The sequence below is a fragment of the Biomphalaria glabrata genome, chromosome 16 (assembly GCF_947242115.1).
Source record: "Biomphalaria glabrata chromosome 16, xgBioGlab47.1, whole genome shotgun sequence".
In the NCBI taxonomy this organism is placed as follows: domain Eukaryota; kingdom Metazoa; phylum Mollusca; class Gastropoda; family Planorbidae; genus Biomphalaria; species Biomphalaria glabrata.
The window spans coordinates 3,657,464-3,675,397 of NC_074726.1; the positions used below are offsets into that span (position 1 = coordinate 3,657,464).

At 35.9% G+C, this 17,934-nt stretch overlaps 1 protein-coding gene across 3 annotated transcripts; it reads right to left on the reverse strand.

Annotated features, from left to right (window-relative positions):
* Nucleotides 1-2,693: 2,693 nt before the first annotated feature.
* LOC106080332 (uncharacterized) lies at nt 2,694-13,482 on the reverse strand. Of its 3 annotated transcripts, none has more exons than XM_056014425.1 (3): nt 13,328-13,482; nt 7,739-7,806; nt 2,694-7,385 (listed from the first exon to the last, which is right to left on the reverse strand). In XM_056014425.1, the coding sequence occupies exons 2-3, from the start codon at nt 7,776-7,778 to the stop codon at nt 6,424-6,426; spliced, it is 1,002 nt and encodes a 333-aa protein (XP_055870400.1). In that variant the 5' UTR covers nt 7,779-7,806; nt 13,328-13,482; the 3' UTR covers nt 2,694-6,423. The 3 variants fall into 3 exon arrangements, with proteins under 3 accessions (XP_055870400.1, XP_055870401.1, XP_055870402.1); XM_056014426.1 differs by lacking the exon at nt 13,328-13,482 and adding an exon at nt 10,488-10,615; XM_056014427.1 differs by lacking the exon at nt 13,328-13,482 and adding an exon at nt 10,383-10,465.
* Nucleotides 13,483-17,934: the final 4,452 nt, after the last annotated feature.

Here is a 17,934-nt window from a genome sequence, read left to right on the forward strand (position 1 = left end):
CAAATCAGGGAGCTCTCCATGTAATTTTCTTTCTATTGGGGTGATTTGGGGCCAATGTATACGGGCCTCTTGGTAAAGAGAGCAGTTTAGGAGGACGTGGTCGGCATTCTCTGGTGATACTCCACATGGGAAGATTTCACTGGTTCCAATTTTGAGCTTCCGGTGCATGTGTTGTCGCATTCTGTTTTGTCCGGTCCTGAGTCGAAAGATTAGACGTTGGTCTTGTCGGGATAGCTTATAGTAAGCGTCATCTTTCTTGTGATTTGGATGAGAGCTCGTCCATTTCTCATTTATTTTATTTACAATTAATTTCTTCATTTCTTCTGGATAGAGTGCAGAGTTTATTTGATTGTTAGTTCTCCCACTCTTGGCGAGTGTGTCAGCCTTCTCATTTCCTTCTAGTTGTATATGGGCTGGTATCCATTGAATAACAGTTTTTTTGCTGGGACGAAAGCCCTCTTCCTACTATAAGGGACCATATTGAAAACATAAAAAGAAAATCTGATTACAGACCAACAGAGCCCAAGGAAATAGTGAACTGTTTTCTACATACCAATTACCCTAGCAATCAGTGGATCAGAGTTTACACGGATGGTTCATCCCACAAACCCACCACAAATGTAGGAGCTGGAATACTTATCGAATGGCCAGAAGGAGGAAAACTAGAAAAATCCATTGCAACTGGAGAGCTCTCTGACAGTCACAGAGCAGAAAGGGAAGCACTAGCACTAGCTGCTACCATGCTAGCAAATCATCCAAGTTCCCCTCACAGTCAGATTGTCTTGCTAACCCTCCAAAGCTTGCAAAACTCTGATTCCTTTTATATTAAAAACCTCAGAACAGCACTTACAAAGCTCAACAACAACAGCATATAACTTTCAAAACTTGAAAATCACTTGAATAACTTCTTGGTGGGCAAAACTAAATAGAGCTTTTATTACAATATAGAAACAAAATTCAACTTGAGATAAAATGAAATAAACTTATGTTTTAAACAAATCTAACTTACAACAAGACAAAAAAAAAGCGTATACGAAGTGTAATTGTAGTAATTAGCTTCGATCAGTCATGTAATTAAATTTGTAATAGATCTAGTTATAGAGGGACTTTCTATGGTACGACAGTTGGGCCTACGCTGGACAGGTATGGTTTCCTTATAAGAGAGCTGCTAATATTCTCATGCCACCCGGATGGCCATTTTACTAAGGCGTTAATAGGGTCTCTAAAAATAAAAACAAATAAAATCTAAATAGGTGCACAGGGTACTTTCGGTGTTCTGAAAATATTTATTATGTAGGCCTACCTTATATCAAATATTCTTTTAAAAGAGATATTTTTTTTAAAGCAGTTAACTTCCGGTCTTTTCTTGTTTGCAGTGTCTGTTGTACAAATCGATTTTAATAAATATCGTCATTATTCTCAAAAGTAGATGCAGCGACTACCTTTTGGTTTACTGAATATTTAATGTTTGTATGTAAAATTAAGTCATTTCCTATTCAATATAAATACAACTGACCCAAAGTGGCCGCCAAACGAGGTTTGTGTAATAAAAAAAAAGTATGTCATCTTGTTTTATTAATTTAATTTTGCGCTGAAACTAAATTCATTTTGTCTCCCTTTAAAATCGCTCTATGGAGACTTAGTTAAAGATGCGGCTCGTCTGCAGCAGAACCATTCCAAGACTCGTAAAACTGTCAATATTATCAAAGACGTTTATTATGATTACATGTAATTGTCTGTTATAGCAATAAATTAAATTGAAAAAAAAAAACATGACCATAGCAGTACTAGTTTTTAACGTAAGCTTTCAATATTTACTTTTTAAATTTTTTATTGGAGAAATAAAGCTAAAATAATAAAGAAACAAAACAAATAAAAATAAAGATATACTTAATAAGTAATGCTTTAAAAATATATATATGTTAAGTGCAGCTATTTAAAGCATTCACTTGATTTACTTCATTTAGATTTTAATATCAAAGTGAAGCATAGGGCCGCATCAGTAGCCTACTTCGCCATCGTACACTGTCCACTGGCAATGTCTCTTGGGTCCATGCCCACCTTGTTTTCTTTTCTTTTATTCATGTTGCTCTCTAAAATGTTTACTTTGGTCTCACAGCCTTTATCTTCCCATGAGGGTTCCAGTTCCGAATCGGCGCAGCCTCTCCACACGCCTGGGTGGACCACTTTGGGGTCCGATTTTGAGTTTGTTTATTATTGATTCTTGTTGTGCCAAATTTCAGCTTGATCCGAGATTAGGTGCGGGAGAAATAACGTGTACAAACTTTTGGCCAGACAGAGTTGGTAAGACAAGCCAGGTTTTTAGGTGCTCTAAAAGTAATCAATGACACTGACAGTAGATCTAATCGGCTTACACAACGCGAGGTGTTAAATTATTTTACACGACTGCTATGTAAATGTCAAGATGTGAAGCAGTATAAATGTCATGAGATTTTAGTGAAAAAAATATCTCAGTAATAGCTTATCATATTCTCTACCACCTATTCACAACAATAAAAAACAACAACATAAAGCATACATTAAATTAAATTAAATCAAATATAGAAATCGTACAACTTTAAAGACACTGACACATTCAAATTGTTCCTGTGAGTACATCTATGAGTACATCTAAACGAATGGAATAGCAGAACAAAAAATAATTAAAAAAAAAAAAAAAACCAACGCAAAAATTGCATCCGAAAATTTGTTTATTGCAGTATCTATTTTCAGAACTTTCGTTTTTTGTTTAAATAAAAATAAATTAAGTTATATAATAAAACATGTATATGTATTTACAGCAGTTGCTTGCCATTCCGTAGTGAAAGACTTTTTCATTATTTTTTTTTTTACATAAAAGCAATCGTTATAACAACAAAAACTCACCAAATATTGATAAATATATATATATATATATATATATATATATATATATATATATATATATATATATTTTTTTTTTTTTTAAATTACTACGGAAGACATTAGACATAATACATATTGAGACTGAAAACGTCCAAAGCAAGTCGTGTCCCTTTCATTGTTGTATTTTTTTTAAATTTTGTTTTTTTAGTTTTTGATACTGAAGAGCCGAGTATGTGTGTGTGTGTGTTTGTGTGTGTATGTTACATATGAAACATTGACACCCTACACATTTACAGTTGGCCAAAGGAACAGAAACAAGCTTTAACATGGTCTGCCCCTGTAAATTGCAAGGTCTGAAATGGGAAACTTTACTTGACTTAACAAAACTTTGAGTAACAATTTAGTTTATATTAAAAGATCCGGTTTTACTTCAGACTTAAAGAGTATTATATCCTAAACCAAAACTCCAGCAGGACAGGATTGAGGGGATTTGAACACGGGACCATTGAGACGACAGCCCAGAGCGCAGGCAGACAACTTTAAAAATGTATTAAAGACATTTAAACTATATGTAGAGCTTTAAAATTAGTCTGTAATGTGTGACAAATTGGTGAAAAAATGTGTAATACTTTTGTAGTGCACAGGTTCATAAGGACCATCGAGACACCAGAGCACAGACAGCACGGATGGCTGCCTGGTCGTGTGGTTTGCGCGCTGGACTGTCGTTCGGATTTATCGATGGTCGAGGGTTCAAATCCTGCCCGCTCCCATCCCCCGTCGTCCTGCGGGAGGTTTGGACTAGGAAGTAAACTATCTTTAACTCTGTAAGGAACATCCGAAACATGTCAAACATTTAACAAACAAACATTCACAGACAGCCAGAGTTTTTAAAGAAATTTAAATTATATCTAAAGTTCTAAACTTTTTCTGTAGTGACAAACTGGTGGAAATATTTTGTAGTTCTTTTGTAGCGCATATGTTCAATAGCCAATAATAAAATAGATATAATATAATTGGTCTATACAGGGAGTTTGTATATAATTTAAGGAAAGTAAAAAGGGCTGGGCAGAGCTCGATAAAGGATAAGTCATGTTAATACACAACTCCTTCCCCAAACAATCAAATAATAATTAATAATAAGTTGTTTAGATTTGTTCATTAGTTAAGCATGGCCGAGCGTATAGTACCAAGCTCCTTTGGCACGATGTATGTATTAGTAAAGTTGTCCCCCCCCCCCCCTGTTCTCGCGTGAAAGGAGCGCACATTAATTGTAATTATACTGCTTATTATATCAATACACGTCTGTACGCAAATAGCTCCTCTGAAGAAACACTTAAATTTGACAAGACTTGATGATATAATAGTGTTTGAACTGAGAAGCCGAAGAAAAGTCACAGAGTGTATGACGGACTAATTTTTTGTTGTTGGCCGGGTGAGTGGGAGAAGCGGATTAATAAAAGTGATACTAGAATTAACGGGCCCAAAATATAAATGCATGAATGTGTCGGGGTCGCATTATGAAGCGGGTCTTTCCAAATCAAGTCAAAAGCCTATGTCGGAGAACAGGGCCAGACTTAGACCTCTAACCTATGCGGTCGCAATGGGCCCCGCACTTTCATAGAAATCTCCTGAAATTAAAAATCTCCAGAAAACTCATACAAATCTCATGGAAAAATTGTTCCCGGTCACTTCATCCCCGGTCACTTCATCCCCGGTCACTTCATCCCCTGGTCATTTCATCCCCTGGTCACTTCATCCCCCGGTCACTTCATCCCCCGGTCATTTCATCCCCAATTAAATATTTTATATATAAATATGATTATGTAGAATGCTTTCTTTTTTACATTTTATGACATATTACTAATGCGTTTATAGTGTTTCCTCTTCCACTTTGTATTCTTAATGAGAAATCTATTATATGGTAAATCTGGATGTGCACTTATCTATAGCGTAATGATCAAAGGCCAAGGTGTAGTGCAAGTAGTGGGAATCTTTTGAGAGATAGAAGTGCGATTAGAATAATTATGACCGTGCCGCTGATAACTAACCATCAAAGGCCAAGGTGTGGTGAAAGTACGACCATGTTTCACTTTATTTTATTTTTCAGTCGCACTTTCAAGAAAATGGGCGAGTCATTTTTAGCCTTGAAATAAGGTTTTATTTTTTTCTAATAAAGGCGGACTTACTTTTAAACATTAAAGTTACAAATTGTGTTATATGACTATTTCTATCGATATTTCATTTCTACAAGTAAATGTAAGTATGTATTTTGTTTATTGATATTCATTTTAGATATCGAAACTGGTGGGCCTATATTTATGTGAACATAAATGCCCATCATGATGAGTTTCCTATGTCCTTAAAATTAATTGTTTGAGTGCTTATTGGAAATAATCTTGCATGTATATTTAGGGTGTGACTCTCTCTCTCTCTATCTCTTTCTCTCTCTCTCTCTGCCAGTAGGCGTCGATCTGATGTATTTTTTCCCACTTCACAGTATCGATTTTTGGTTTTATAAGTGATCAGCAGTTCTCTATTTCAAATAGCCAACATTTTGTCATTTAAATAAAAAAGGAATACATTAAATATTGCTCATTTAATGCTTTTTAAAATTACAATTTGTTAGATAAAATGAACAGATGATGAAAATATCAGGGGATGAAATGACCGGGGGATGAAGTGACCAGGGGATGAAATGACCGGGGGATGAAGTGACCGGGGGATGAAGTGACCGGGGGATGAAGTGACCAGGGGATGAAATGACCGGGGATGAAGTGACCGGGGATGAAGTGACCGGGGATGAAGTGACCGGTCACCTGGAAAAATAGACAAAATTGGGGTGCCAATCCTACGCGCGATCGATAAAAAAAAGCAGCATTGTCAGCTTTCATTCAATAAAAATTTATTGTAAAGACGAATATATTTTCTAATACAAAATCTTAATATTGACTTTATGCTTATCCCTACCCAGACTAGGCCCCGCGCAATCCGTTTCGCATAGGGCCCCGCAATGGCTAGGACCGTCCCAGTCGGAGAAATTACGATGCGAAAGGTTAAAATTTAAAAAAAATGGGTTCCTGAGAGCGGACACGATATATATATAAATTTATATAAATAATGAAAGAGAAAGACAGGGAGAGAGAGAGAGACATAACAAACGTCTTGGAAACAAAAAACAAGTGGTGTGTACAGCTAGTTTGTTATAAGTTTACGGTTTACAATTAGAATGCATAATAAATGGAAGTTCACAGTCGAGCTGCCCTGAGTTCTAGTCTAAACATGAGAAGAAAATTTTCAGAAGAAAAGATTTACTATTCCAATCTTGTCTTCAGCAGTCTGATTTTTATAACTGGACAAAAAATATTTATTGCCATTATTCCAAGATTTTTAGTAAAGAGGATTCAAGCGCTAAAACATTCACTTAAATGGAGTTTTATGATAATGATATTGTATGCCGTAGGCCATAGTATAATTTACTTCGTGTATAAATATAGCGGACATAAAGAATTTGTGTTTAATGCCATTATTGTGTTTCTTTGGTAATAATCAATAAGCTTGTCAGTAAGAGAATTCCTCTTCGCCGATTCCACTACGACTTATTCCGTTGTCGTCGCATCCACTATGGACATGGTGGTAGTACAACCTAGAGTAAACCAGACCAGGAATGTACACCAGGGCGCCGCTGCTCCCTGGGCAGGTGTTGTTGGAGTAGCTGAGCTGGCTGACGTTCTTATCACTCGCCCCCGATGACCTCTCCTGCCAGGAGCCCACGGTGACCCTCTTGGACATGCCATGAGGGTGAGAGATGATGATGGTCAGCTTGCCGTCTCGGTGCTTATATTTGGCGTGGACGGATTCCTTGAGTCGGTCGTACTCGCCCAGGAGTCTCTCCAGCCTTTCTGCCAACGCCTGGTCGCAAGTGATGCAAGTCATCTCGCAGCTGTCTCGCAGACTGTCACTGTACACGGCGTAGATCCCTTTGAGGACGACGTTACCATTCGAGTCGCCATCTTCATCATAAAACAAAACGCAGGAAGTGCATTCCGCTTCGGAATTGTCGTACACCACATGCCTAGCCGTTAGGATCTGAATCTCCCACCAAACGTCCCGGCGCTCTCCAGACGACACACATTTCTCACAGGGGCAGTAATGCAACTGTAAGTAATGGGACATTCCGTATTTATCTTCCCCTTTCACAAATTTGGCCACACGTCTGATTCGCCCAGTTCCCAGACGAATACTTCGACTGCCTCGTTTATCATAAAAAGGATATTTACTTTCCGTGATTGGGTCACACATTGGCCTCTCATGGCTGACCCAACCGATCTGCAGTTTCACAGTCTGGGCGGCCAAGCATTTAACCATATGCTCTAGTTCCTCATCTCTGCAGTCTTCTGGTAGGTGATTTAGATTGAAATCCTTAATCGGTACAAAGTTTACGTGTCCAGGATTCTTGGCGCATTCGTAAAATCTTCTTGAAACGTCGGCTTCACTTTCAGATTCTTCAAGTTCATGTTGAGCTGTAGAAATATAAATGCAAGAAGAATTAATATTTATTCTTAAACTAAGCTAAAAAATTCGCGTTCAGTCAAGGTCTCTCTATCAAACTCACATGGAAACAAATATAATAAGATATATATAAATGTGTGCCAGCAAGAGCTTCTTGAAAATCATCAACAAATTTTGAATATACAATGTAAAAATTAGATTAAAGGGATTATGAATAAAAACAGTTAATCAAAATTAAGCCCTATCTGCTTACAACTGATGCAAGACATGTTTACACAATAGTGAATCAAAACAAAAAATTATTAATAATGATATTTACCTTTACAGTATATAATATAATATAATATGTATATATAATGTTTACCTGGAAATCGAGCCCAATCAAGGGAGTTTTTATCTGACATATTATTAATGGTTTTCCCAATTGCATATCTGAAATATAAGAAATAATTTGATGATATACAGAAACTTAATTGAATTTAATGTTTCTAAAAGTTATACAAACTTATAAATAATAATAATTTGTACAACTTCATACTTTTTCTTCAATCTTAAAATTCAAATTAATGAACAAAACATGATCTAAACGTTTAAAAGAAAAACAAATGTGACATTTGACAAATATGTAGCACAACAAATAACGAACTTCACGATGAGATAATCTAATAGATTACAAGTCGAAGCACTTATGGAACGAACTGGTGAACATCGCCCGGAGGATTTCCAGCTACCCGCCGCCTCAGCGTGGCGCCTCCGGTGGAAACGTCTAGTTGTGGAACTAGATAGGCTAAATACGAGTAGCGAACCAGACCTTCTAGCAGGTCTCCCTGGGTGAGCTTTTTTTTTTTAATCTCACTCGGGGTGGGGATGGAACAAGTAACCTGCACCCCAGTCCAAAAAGTCCGCCTAGCCGTTCCACAAAGGGGGTCGTCATCAGAACCGGATTGCTGGATTGGCGGCCCTTGCACGGAACAGTGGCGGTTACATTATAGGAATATGAGACAAGCTCCCCGCATTAAGCGCTGTTCTCGGCCACTTGTTGCGAGTGGGACCCGTAACGGAGACGGAGCGCTGTGTACGCGGTCTGGCCCATTCAACCTATATGACCGTCTACTGCTAGGAGTCCTCAGACAGGACATGGGATGAAGAATCCCAATGTCCAGGCCAGGTTGTTGGATAAAAGCCTTTCTAATGAAGGCGCCGATTCCCTACTGGATTTCATTGAAGGTGAACATCGCAAACAAAATGTCAAGTTTATGTATGATTATTAAACTATCAGAAAGGCGACTATCTAGAACGACAGATGAATCTGAGATCATTTTCGACAGAAAAAGGGCAATAAGCAAATTTTTTAAAAATACTTTGAAAAGCTTATATCAAGTATATTAATTAGTTAGGATCAGTCATGTAATTAAATTTGAAAAAATACCAGAGACGACAATCAATAAAGGGGACCAAAAGGAAAACTGCCTATTTTTTTTTTATGTCAGGGGCAAATTACTTTGGACCATATCAAGTCCAAATCAGTCCTGCTTTGCGTGGTCACTTTAGTCTTTTAAAACGCTCTCCTGAAGAGGATTATTGTTTAAGAGAATGCGTCGAAATACCTCTTTTGATAAGTCAGTATCTGTGGAAAAAATTCAGATCTTTGGCTGAAGACAGACCAGCGGTGGCCAAACGTTTCAACCTGAGGGTCCCCATACAGTGGCGTAGCTAGCCATGTGCGGGTGGTGCGGGCCGCACGGGCATCAAGTGATGAGGGGCACACATTGTACATACATAAACATAAACTACTTTATAATAACGTATTTTCGTAGTTTTATACCCGGAGGGGGGGCATCATGAGGAGATGCCGCACTAGGCATCAAACACCCTAGCTACGCCACTGGTCCCATTCCATACAGACACACGATTTACGTGCTACATCACCACAAAGTAGAGTCGAGTCCAACGGAACGAATGTGCGGCAGCTTTTGTAAGCTTCACGGAACGGATAATGCCCGCGGGCCGTAGGTTTGGATTCACTGACATAGACGTCATTGCAGGAAATGATTATTGTTGGACTTAAAGATCTAATGGGCTGTATTTTGAGAGCATGCGCTATGTCAATGAAATCGTTAACTTTCGGGATGGTGATAATGGTAGATCTTGAACAATACTACAAGCATAAATTCAGGTTTAACATTGAAATAGTATTTAACTAAAGAGCTACATTCTCTATAATAGTTCCCCTTTCAGACCAAACGGTTTATGGAGCAGATGATTTAAAGGTCATCTATTACTTTGTCCAACGGTTAACGAGCAGGGTGTCATGTGGCCAGCAAAACGACCAACCGCCTTTACTTTCCACAACTAAAGTCACGTACCCATTACAGTTGGGTGGACTCAGGTGCGCCCTAGAAATTCCGAAATTCAAAATCCCAGTTATCACCAAGATTCGACCCCAGGACCCCAGGTGCGGAAGCCAAGCTCTTAACCATTCAGCCACCGCACCCCGTATTCTCTATAATAGCCTACTCAGGTGCAATTTCATCAAACATGCCATGTAATAATTGCAGCACTAAGATACCAAGGTTACTGAGGGAAAAAAATGAATAAATTATGTCGAGACTGGTACCAGGTCGCTGCTAGGCGATGGGTCTGGTTCGAGGTCTGTGGTTCGAGTCCACCTCATAGTTATGTATGTTTCGCAATATTTTCATTTATTTTCTTCTCTCGGTAACATTAGCTCCTTTGTGTTGCTAACATTTTATGCTACATTTCATGTTTATTCATAATTTGTTATGCTCTACACGCTTCCAACTCAAGAAACTTATGCAAATGTCACAATATAGGTATTTTCAAAAATCAATGCTACAGGACACAATAGTAAGTAAATGTATTGCGAAGACATAATAAACTATATAGGTTTTATCTCTTGCATGATTCACAATAAAAGTTAACATTGAAAGAGATGATACTAAGGTAAGATTTCAGATCGTATATAATTTAACAAAAGGTCTACATACAAAATAAATGCATATGCCAGACAACGTCTAATTGCAGCTCAAATAGAACAAAAAATATTTAGTTGACCCTTGATACACTATATTGTTATATACTCTAATAGTGACCTGCATTGTTTAAATTTAGAACACAGTACAGTCTGACCATTTCTCTTTCAGTATAAATCCCGAAATCTGAACTAAACACCTTACGCAATGTTGTAAGAAAAATCCACATACTTTAACCTAGCTTAGTAACTAACTATAAACTTAGCATTTCTTGCCAGCTTGTGGGAAAATAAAAACTTTTGTTTACTTTACAGAGGGAGTCTAAAAGTGTAGGGATGTTCAGCAGTGTTAAGATTAACTAAGTTCAAGACAAAATATAGTTATTACGACCTCATCATCATTGGCATAATATAAAGTGGATAGAGACTACATAATATTCTCTAAAAGTCGTATATCTTTATAGTTTTGCTCTAATTACATAAACATTCCAGTTTTAGAATCCCTGTTTTAGAGCTGGTGCAATAAATTAATGGCATGTTTTATTTACAGTCTGATGTGGGAAGGCGAACGTGTCTTTTTTTTTTTTTTTCGTGTTTCGGTTTGTGTGTATACGTGTGTTTACCAAATACATATAACAGGAACAGAGAGCAGGGGAGACAAAATGAGTTACTGCCAGGTTTTTAGCAACTTAACAACATCGAATGGACTGACTGAAAGAGTCATTTCCTTGTGCAACTGAAAGTCGTTCTTTCTCCATTTAAATACTTCAATCTATTTTATTTTATTCCCTCTTAAAGATGTTCTCCTCAAAAGCAACTGTTCAATAGTGAGGTCCATGAAAATGAAACCAAGAACACAGACTAAAAACGCAAAATACTTAGGTGTTATAATAAATGAAAAACTGTCTTGGAATGCCAATACTGATGAAACTATTAAAATATTAAACAAAGCATTAGGGTTTATTAAAAGAAATTTGTATAAACCAAATAAGAACATAAAACTAAAATGTTATTTAGCCTTGGTTAGGCCAATAATAAAACACGCATCCTCTGTTTGCGACCCCCTCAACTCAAGAAAACATTGATGTTTTTTTTTTTTTTGTTTTGTTTTTTACCAATGCGCGAATTATCAATAAAGCTTGAGTAATTATTGAAAAAGTTTTTACAAATATCTTTTCTAGTTTAAGTGATCTAAACGAGACGGACGGACAGACGGACCACACAAAACTAATAGCGGCTATTCCACTTTCGGGTCCCGCTAACAAACAAAAGAAAACTGCTCAACTCTAAGCATTATGTGAAAAACAAATGGTTAATTTATCTCTATATGAACTTAGCAACACAATTAGAAACGTTAAGTGGGGGTCAGATTAACTCTTTATCTCCGTAATTATTTTCCACGTTCTGACTTTTTTCCTTTTTTCACATTTGTACATTCTAACCTGTTATGATTATAAAAACTTCAATACTATTTTTGTTGGTAATCAGAAAACGTTACTTTTGGTATAGAATTATAAAGCCGAAAATTAATTGAATTTAATGGGGTCAAATCAACGATGGTATTTTTGTTTGGCAGAGAAAGAGTTAAGATTAAGATTTCCGTTTACACTTATCCTCGGCAGTTGATTTCCTTTTGTTTATAAGCTGTTTCCCGCTGTAACGTCTTAAATATATAAGATAAGAGCATGGAGTTAAGTAGAGGGACTGCTTGTTGTTTGACAACTTCGATGGACAGGACTCCTAGCCTAATTTGGGGGAATATATTTCGCCAAAGACAATTTTAGCTAATAAAATACTCAGAAAGACACAAAGATAAAGGCACATTCCTCGTCCCATATGCTAGGACAAATTTGTACAAATACTCCTTCTTCCCTAGTGCTATTAGAGCATGGAATGGGTTGCATGAGTCAGCCATGGAAACCAGTGACTTGGCAGAATTTAAATCACTGGTTAACATTTATGACTAGATGCATAACGCGTAAGACAAAATTATCCTCTTTTTTTTTTGAAGTAACGTATGTATTTTATAAGATAAGATAAGATCAACTTTAGAAATGTAAGCTCAGCTAAATGAAGGATCACATAAACAAGTAGGTCTCTAAAATGCCGCAATAGTTTTAGGTCCACATACCATCATTCAGGGCCGGCCTTAACCGATCTGACCGATTACTCCGAATAGGACCACACGCCTGGGAGGGGCCCCGTAATCACAATCAGTCATGTCTCTATTCACAGGCAAAGATGTAGGACTTAAAAGGTTAACACATTTAGTGTATCGTACGATTGACGTAGCTTTAATTAACACCCTGGCGCCTATTGCATTCGAATTGCTTCTTATGTATGTTATATACTAAATTTTGATATAGTGATATAATTAAAAATAATATTTATTGTAAACTCCATTAAATTTGGTCCCGCTATTCGTCCAGCCGTCCCTGCTATCATTCAAGGCTTAACTCTTTATCTCCATAATTATTCTCCTTGTTCCGATAGCATTATTCATTTTCTTCATTTGTATATCACTATCCTGTTATGATTAAACTTCAAAAACTTTTTTGTTTGTTTGTTATCAGAAAATGTTATATTAGGCATTGACTCATAGGAGAAAGCATGCTCTTTTTACACACAACAAATTATAGTTTATAAATCCAAAATCTATTTAGTTTAATGGGGGTCAAATCAACGTTGGCATCGTCAATTTGGAGAGAAAGAGTTAATGTAAGAATTACTTAAAACGTGTAGGTTATGTATAGGATGTGTCTAGCTTTACATCACATTCAAGTCTTATTGCAAGATCAGCTAAAGGAATCATTACACAAGATAAGTAGACCTATAGAGATCTAGATCTAGAATCACATAACTTCATTGAATGCTCAACAGGAATCAAAGTTGAGTCAACATTTAATTCTATACAGGTTATTGATACATCTACCAGATAGTAACAAGATCTAGGAAACTTACCAATCAATGTCCAACATCACCAGACGTTACTAGTGCACATATCACGCCACTAAAGACTAGGAATGGAGCCACCGTTAACATTGTGAGCAGAAGATAACACACAGCCAGCTCACGTCCTCCGCCACACACACACACCACCTACTTAAGTGCCAACGGATTGGCCTTGACACACTGTCAAGTCGCTTGCCAAATAAAAAGAAAGGAACACATATTCTCAGAAAATCTATTCCTTCTGCGTTTATAAATCTTCACATTAATTAGATTTGTAAGCTGATTGCACAGATTTATACACTGTGGCTTAGCGATTATAGTGTAAACTAGTTCATTGCGCCTCTGCCCATGACTAATAGGGGTCTAAAGCAGCGGTTCTCAACCTTTTAAGCTCGTGACCCCTTTTACGATCCCCTACTCTGACGCGACACCCCCCCACAAACACACATACAGCAATAGAAGAGTAGATAATAACAATCCATATTTTCGATGGTCTTAGGCGACACCTGGCAAGTCGTCAATCGACACCCCAAGGGGGACGCGACCCATAGGTTGAGAACCCCTGGTCTAAAGGGTACATTAAAAGATGGTCGTTTAAAACATTTGGTAAGAATTAGGGATACAAGCATTGAGTGTCAAGGCAGCTCTAGCTGTACAAGTTGGCAAGTTAGAGCATGGAATGGGTTGCCTGAGCTAGTCAGGAAAACCAGTGACTTGGCAGAATTTAAGTCATTGGTTAATATGCATGACTAAATGCATGACGCGTAGGACGTAATCATCTTCTTTTTTGAAGTAACGTCTGTATTGTATAAGATAAGACAAGCACGTTTGAATGTCTTTCTAAAAATGTCTTGATACATTTACGATACAGGATGACCTGACAACTCGATTGATTTTTTTATAGGGTTGTTTTTGCACACTCAGCATTCCAGTTTCTTTTTGGGCAGAGATTGGGGGGGGGGGCATTGTATTTTTGAGCCCGTTAACTTTCTGCCCACTGATTCTGCACATTTACATGTCATCTACTAATGGCATGAGCCCTGTAAAATTAGCGTAATCTCGTTGTAACTAGGGATAAAGACTCTGCCTATAATATTTAAAGTAAAGTAAAGTAAAGTAAAAGTAAAGTAAAGTAAAGTAAAGTAAAAGTAAAGTAAAAGTAAAGTAAAGTAAAGTAAAGTAAAGTAAACTTTGAAGACCATGTGGTCTCTGGGGCAGATGATGTAAAGGTCATCTGTTTCTGTGGCCAACTGTTAACGAGAGTGTCACGTAGCCAGCACAACGACCAGCCACCTTTACTTTAACCCAATAGAGCTGGGTGGACTCACAGGTGCCCAGAGAACCCGAAATAAAAAAATCAAGGTTTTCACCAGGATTCGAACCCGGGATCCCCAGCTTGGGATCCAAGCACTTAGCCATTAGTCCCAAATAGTTAGAGTAGTCCCCTTTTATTATCATTGGAGCTGATTTTCAGCAGATCAATGTGTATTTTTAAAAACATTAAATATATTCATGACCAGAAATAATTTGTTCTAATATTTTCAAGGGGACAAACAAACATTGATTGTCAGGACACTATTACTTACAAGCAGCAAACTACGAAAAATTACTTTTTTTTTTTTTTAAAGAAAGCATTTCTAAAGGAATAACTGCTTAATAACTGGCTTTTATCTCAATATTGTAATATTTATTTACATTTTCTGTAAACATAATAAATAGTAAATAATAATTAATAATTGATTAACTATTTTTTAAATTGATTTATGTGTTTGTCACGAACCCCCTCACTTCATAATCTTGGCTCTTTCATCTAGCAATGATTCTCACGTTGGGTGCGTGTAATTACTTTGAATGTATATAAAATTAAACTAATGACAACAATGTCACAACATCAATGACCACATAATGAATACTCATAAAAAAGTCAAACTCTCTAATTAAAACTAATATTTAATGTTCTAAATAAGGCATCGACGGCCACTTTAAAATAATGTAATACATGTTTGTAAAATGTTTTATATGTTTCGGATGTTCCTTCAGAGTTGAAGATAATTACTTCCTAGTCCAAACCTCCCGCAGGACGACGGGGGATGGCAGCGGGCAGGGTTTGAACCCTCGACCATCGATAAATCTGAACGACAGTCCAGCCCGCACGACCAGGCAGCCATCCATGTAATACATGTAATGATAGATTGATGAAATGAATTGATAACTACAAACATATATTATGAATAACATAAAATTAATAACATAAGACAAGTGGCTTCAATACTATGTACTAATAAAACTAAGATATCTGTTAACATAATAAACAAAAAGACATAATCAACAATACAGCAATTAATCACCCATGCCAATCAGACCACCACGGCTACTCCATCCTCCATGCACTGGACCCAGCGCCGCAGACTGCATCAGAGTTCAGTACCGCTGTCCATGTCATCTGATGTCAGCTACTGCATGTCGCTCTTTGTCTTGCTGACTACGCCACAGTCGCTAACATCTATTCAGTGTCTATACGCTTAGACTGCCTCATGCTAAAGACTGCTACCCAGACTGTCAGAATGTCACTAAGACTGCCACTAAGACTCACTAAGACTGTCACTCCTGGTCCCTAAGAATTAGTTCCTACATGTTGTCTCTGGCAAACAACTCACACCTCTTGGAGCCAAAATCGCGAGCCAGCGTCGGCGACTTGCTCCCAATGTCTGTATGTGTCGTTCACCAGAAAACGCCTAGCACACGACACACGCCCCTGCTAACACTACATGGCGCTGTGTCCCGACTGCCCCAAAACTCTACTCTATATAGGCTGAGTATCTAGCCTACGCCTAAACTAACATTACTAATTGTCTGTGTCTGTCCGGACCCACATATCAGTCTCTCTACAAGACAAACACCTAACTGACATTGTCCTAACCTTTGTCTGGTCTCTGTCAAGTCTATCGGTGAGCTTTGATACCAACTATGAATCTATTAAAAAAGTAAAGTAAAGTAAAGTAAAGTAAAGTAAAGTAAAGTAAAGTAAAGTAAAGTAAAGTAAAGTAAAGTGAAGTAAAGTGAAGTAAAGTAAAAGTAAAGTAAAAGTAAAGTAAAGTAAAGTAAAGTAAAGTAAAGTAAAGTAAAGTAAAGTAAAAGTAAAGTAAAGTAAAGTAAAGTAAAGTAAAGTAAAGTAAAGTAAAGTAAAGTAAAAGTAAAGTAAAGTAAAATAAAGTAAAGTAAAGTAAAGTAAAGTAAAGTAAAGTAAAGTAAAGTAAAGTAAAGTAAAGTAAAGTAAAGTAAAAGTAAAGTAAAGTAAAGTAAAGTAAAGTAAAGTAAAATAAAGTAAAAGTAAAAGTAAAGTAAAGTAAAGTAAAGTAAAGTAAAGTAAAGTAAAGTAAAGTAAAGTAGAGTAAAGTAAAGTAAAGTAAAGTAAAGTGAAGTGAAGTAAAGTAAAGTAAAGTAAAGTAAAGTAAAGTAAAGTAAAGTAAAGTAAAGTAAAGTAAAGTAAAAGTAAATTAGAGTAAAGTAAAGTAAAGTAAAGTAAAGTAGAGTAAAGTAAAAGTAAAGTAAAAGTAAAGTAAAAGTAAAGTAAAAGTAAAGTAAAAGTAAAAGTAAAAGTAAAAGTAAAGTAAAGTAAAGTAAAGTAAAGTAAAGTAAAGTAAAGTAAAGTAAAGTAAAGTAGAGTAAAGTAAAGTAAAGTAAAGTAAAAGTAAAGTAAAGTAAAGTAAAGTAGAGTAGAGTAAAAGTAAAGTAAAGTAAAGTAAAGTAAAAGTAAAGTAAAGTAAAGTAAAGTAAAGTAAAGTAAAGTAGAGTAAAGTAAAAGTAAAGTAAAGTAAAGTAGAGTAGAGTAAAGTAAAGTAAAGTAAAGTAGAGTAGAGTAAAGTAAAGTAAAGTAAAGTAGAGTAAAGTAAAATTAAAAGTAAAAGTAAAGTAAAGTAAAGTAAAGTAAAGTAAAGTAAAGTAAAGTAGAGTAAAGTAAAAGTAAAAGTAAAGTAAAGTAAATTAGAGTAAAGTAAAGTAAAGTAAAGTAAAGTAGAGAAAAGTAAAGTAAAAGTAAAGTAAAAGTAAAGTAAAAGTAAAGTAAAAGTAAAAGTAAAGTAAAAGTAAAGTAAAGTAAAGTAAAGTAAAGTAAAGTAAAGTAAAGTAAAGTAAAGTAGAGTAAAAGTAAAGTAAAGTAAAGTAAAGTAAAAGTAAAGTAAAGTAAAGTAAAGTAAAGTAAAGTAAAGTAAAGTAAAGTAAAGTAAAAGTAAAGTAAAGTAAAGTAGAGTAAAGTAAAAGTAAAGTAAAGTAAAAGTAAAAGTAAAGTAAAGTAAAGTAAAGTAAAGTAGAGTAGAGTAAAATAAAAGTAAAGTAAATTAAAGTAAAGTAAAGTAAAGTAAAGTAAAGTAGAGTAGAGTAGAGTAAAGTAAAGTAAAAGTAAAGTAAAAGTAAAAGTAAAAGTAAAGTTAAGTAAAGTAAAGTAGAGTAAAGTAGAGTAAAAGTAAAGTAAAGTAAAGTAAAGTAAAGTAAAGTAAAGTAAAGTAAAGTAAAGTAAAGTAGAGTAAAGTAAAGTATAAGTAAAGTAAAAGTAAAAGTAAAAGTAAAAGTAAAAGTAAAAGTAAAGTAAAGTAAAGTAAAGTAAAGTAAAGTAAAGT